This window comes from Cornus florida, unplaced genomic scaffold, assembly GCF_030987335.1.
Source record: "Cornus florida cultivar Cherokee Brave unplaced genomic scaffold, ASM3098733v1 CherokeeBrave_3.0.0_Hap2_Chr07, whole genome shotgun sequence".
Taxonomy (NCBI): domain Eukaryota; kingdom Viridiplantae; phylum Streptophyta; class Magnoliopsida; order Cornales; family Cornaceae; genus Cornus; species Cornus florida.
The window spans coordinates 57957077-57961132 of NW_026775577.1; the positions used below are offsets into that span (position 1 = coordinate 57957077).

The 4056-nt window shown below is 35.0% G+C and overlaps 1 protein-coding gene across 1 annotated transcript; it reads right to left on the bottom strand.

Moving 5' to 3' along the window:
• Positions 1 to 571: 571 nt before the first annotated feature.
• On the bottom strand, positions 572 to 1261 carry LOC132266248 (zinc finger BED domain-containing protein RICESLEEPER 3-like). Its single transcript, XM_059767101.1, has one exon. The coding sequence runs from the start codon at positions 1259 to 1261 to the stop codon at positions 572 to 574; it is 690 nt and encodes a 229-aa protein (XP_059623084.1).
• Positions 1262 to 4056: the final 2795 nt, after the last annotated feature.

The following is a 4056-nucleotide window of genomic DNA, read 5'->3' on the forward strand; positions in this document are numbered from 1 at the left end:
ATGCACCGAGTCAATGACACAACAGATCACATATATTTATGTACATGTACGTCAACTTAGGACAAATCACGGGAGTCAACAATGCCTTGCAAACTTATGTATGTATATATATTTGTATAATGTACACAAATGACAGTTGCAAATAGGATGGAGCCGGGGCCCCACCCCGTGCCGCCCCGCCCCGTTTATATGTATATATATTTAAGATGTGTGCACATCTCATGCGAAGAACCTTCCCCTCAAATAAGAGTGTACTTGAATCAATCTTGTCTAAGAGACTACCAATCATGCCATCTTTTGTGGTGCAATTATCTAAGGTAATGGTACTCAACTTTCTCTCAATGTTCCAATCTAACATGGTATTAATAAACACTTCAGTAAGAATTTCCTTATTATGTGGAGCATGCACATATGTAAACCTAAACATAGTAAAATAAAAAAATATGCATAATTAATAAACAAATAATACATACTCGCATTTGTTTGCACATAAACTAAGTATACAATATATTTCTAATAGATAGAAATAATGCATATAATAAATTTGCCTCAAAATTCTTTGTTGCAATTTTCATGAATCATCAATAAAGTGAGATGTTACCGCCATAAAATCTTTCTTTGAGTGATTACAAGTCCACATATCTGAAGTAATGGCAACTCTACCATTAAGCTCCTCCATAAATTTGCTTGTTTTAACCTTCTCAGAATCATATATCTTTAAAATATCACCCTTAATTGTGTTTCGGAAAACCATATTAAAAAAAGGTTGAAGACTACTATTAACAAACTTTCGAAAACGAGAATGGTTAACCATGGAGAGTGGATACTCATGTACTATGATCATGCAAGCAAGCTCATGTCGTGAGACATTTTGATCAAATACAAAATTACGGTATTCCACTTGTGCTTCACTAGTGCCTTGATTCTTTGTAATATTGGATTGCAAAACAAATTGTCTCAAGTCACCATTTTTCTTTCGTTTCTTGCAAATTTTTATATGGTCATGCAAGCTCATGGTTCCATAATTACTTGGTGCTTTTAACCTTGCCTTACAATGGTTGCAAATACCATATTGCACACCATTAATTGTTTTCTTTGAAAAATCATTCCAAACTACTGATGTCACTTTTCTTTTTCTCTCTGAAGAAATAATTGTCTTATCGAGGGCTCCTAGTGAAGTAGGAACCATAGCTGATGATGAAATAACATTTGTTAAAGGATCTACAACATTATTTTGAGGTTGGAATTCTCCATCTGACATCTTTAAAGTTACTATGCTAAAGATAAAAATAAAAAGCAACAATCAATCAAACTTTTTTATTCCAAAGATGAAGCTAACAAATACTTTTGAAAGAGCAAATGACCCAAGTTTTTAAGTAATGAAAATCATGAGAAAATACTTGCAAAAGACAACAATTTTGCTAGGTTGGGTTCACTTAAGTGATCAAAACAATTAAATCTGACACAAAAATTTTGCTAAGTTTTTGTTTTGTTTTGTTTTGTTTTTTCCAGAAAATAAACAGTAATAGATGTTGACCCTTAAAAGTTTCCTTTTACTTTTTCCTTCCTTTATTTTTCTCAGCAACCAAACAGAGGGTACAAGAAAACTTTCAGTAATATTGCAGAACAACAGTCAACACAAGTAATCACCAACTGAAAACAAAGAAGAAAACCCCACAAAATTGAGGTCCAAAAGGTTCAAAACAAACAAAAATTAACAAATTGCAAGTACTTACAGCGAAAATCCATGAAGAAGAATCAGAAGATCCCGCAGAGAGTAGATCGTTGATGTGAGTCACGCGATGAATCCAATATTAGGAACACAGAAAAGAAAGCTTATGGTTTAAAGAGGAAGTAGGAGATAAATAGTTAAATATAGATTACCAATAGCAAAAGCACATAAGACCCAGTAAATCCGAGAAACAAAGAGATCTCAACACTTAACAGAGCAACTGAAATAACTTACTGGACGTCGGTGAGTCGGTGACTTAAGTGATGATCTGATGACGCCGGTGTTTGAGGGAGGATGACAAATTGATAGAGTGGGTGTCAGGCTGTGGTGGCCTGAGGCTGTGCCGCTGTGATCGCTTGCTCAGTTTCTCTCTCTAAGACTAGAGAGAATGAAACGAAGTGACTAGAGTTAGGGTTAGACAAAATGTTCATATACATACTAAATCTAATTTAGTAATAATATATTATATGTAAGGGTATATTAGTAATTTCACATTTAATCGGGGCGGGGCGGAGCGGGGCAGGTTTACCACATCCCCGCCCCCGGTGGGTTTTCATTATTTATCCTCATCCCCATCCCCGTTTACCTAAAAGGATCCCCATCCCCGCTATAAAAGGGGCGGGGCGTGTAATGACCCGGTCATTTCCTTCCTTTCCTTTTTCCTCAGAATTTTACGGATGAATTTTTTTCGTTGAAATTTCTTTTTTGAGTTCAGTTTCTCGTTGCTTAGTGTCGTCTCGAGTGCTCGAAAATGGTTTCTGAGACTCTTTCCTTTGGATTGACAACTTCCTTTGAGGACCGAGTCATTTCCACAATTTTCGTTTTTCGACACTATTCACTTTTTTGTCCTTATTCCTATTTCATCCTTTTCCCTATTTCGTCTTTTTCCCGTTTGTCACTTTGTTGGCAAAACCTCACTTCTTGTACTCGGAGTTGGTTTTTGACTTCACGTATCTTTATTGTGAGTGGTTTCCACGAAATACGTATCTTTACTTTTACAGGAAAGTACTTTGTTTACTCCTGGTGTCCATAGGGGCATGGATGCATAATTTTTTGAAATTAATTTCTTTTCTTGGGGTGTTTTTCGTAAATATCTTTTAAAGATATTTTATTTTAGGGGTATCTAAGAAAACATCTTTTGGAAGATATTTTCATTCTGGGGCAGTTTTGCAGTTAACCCTTTTTGTGGGGGCTATTGTGGAATTAATGAAAGTTGTTGCAAATTATCTTGTTTTAAGCCTGGATCCTCGTACGGGATTCATTTTCACTTTTCATTGGGTCGTAAACTCTTAGAAGTCCCTTCTGGTCGATGTTTTTCAGTTTCAGGGTTTTTGGCCCCGGTTTGCGCCAAACTTGTTTGGGGCATAACTTTCAGCTCGGGACTCGGTTTTTGACGCCGTTTATTCCGTTTTTCTTATTTCTCATTTTGAATCTTTTTCGTTCACAAAGTTTCATCATTTCTGTTCGGGGCACTTTTTGAGATTTCTATAAAAGGGGGATGAGATATTTTATTTTTTCATCTTCCCCACTCTCTTACACAACCTGAAGCTTCCATGGCAGCCCAAGGGAGGTTGCCACCTTCTCTCTCCTCATTTGAACTTCATTTCTTTATCAGAACATAGTATGGCCTTTGCGTTTTGTGTTCGTATTGACTACGCGCTTCTTTCACCCTTATTAGAACCCGTTTTTGACCAAATTTTGAGTTCGGGTTTGAAGTCAAGTTGTGATTTTGAAGGGGCTTCTTGTGGGTTCATGTAGATCGTGTTGTCCTCGACAAAACCCTTCGGTATCGTCGGATTCGGAGAACTTTTTTTTTTTTTTGTAGGCTTTTGAGATTTTCATCTCAAATTGAGGTAGGGGATATCTTAGGTTTATATTATTGTTGTATTAATTGTTTTATAAGTATATACAACTTGTGAGCATTCCTTATTCAAGTTTTTAGAATTTAATTTATTTATTTTCTTTGTTTAGGATTTAATTCTAATGATGATATATAATTTAGAATTAAATTGTGGCATGCTAGTAAATTCGGCCTTGGTGAGTTGTGTAACATATATTAAATTTGGCGCATTTGAGTAAGAATTGAAAAACTTATTTAATATTTATTTTTTGTGAAAGATTAATTCACATAGTTGTATCAAGTGTGAAACCAACTTGTAATATGATATTAAAGTAGGCCTTAGTGAGTTCTTTAACATATATTAAATTGAGGACATTTAGATATGTTTGAAAATCTAGAGAAAAATTAATTAATGAGCTTAATTAATTTTATTTTAAGTGTGTTGGTCACTCAAATTGATATTAGAGGAAATAGGTTGATAATT

Bases quoted from the DNA above. Each gene is read 5' to 3' on its own strand.
- LOC132266248 (XM_059767101.1), bottom strand. From the start codon at position 1,261: ATGTCAGATGGAGAATTCCAACCTCAAAATAATGTTGTAGATCCTTTA.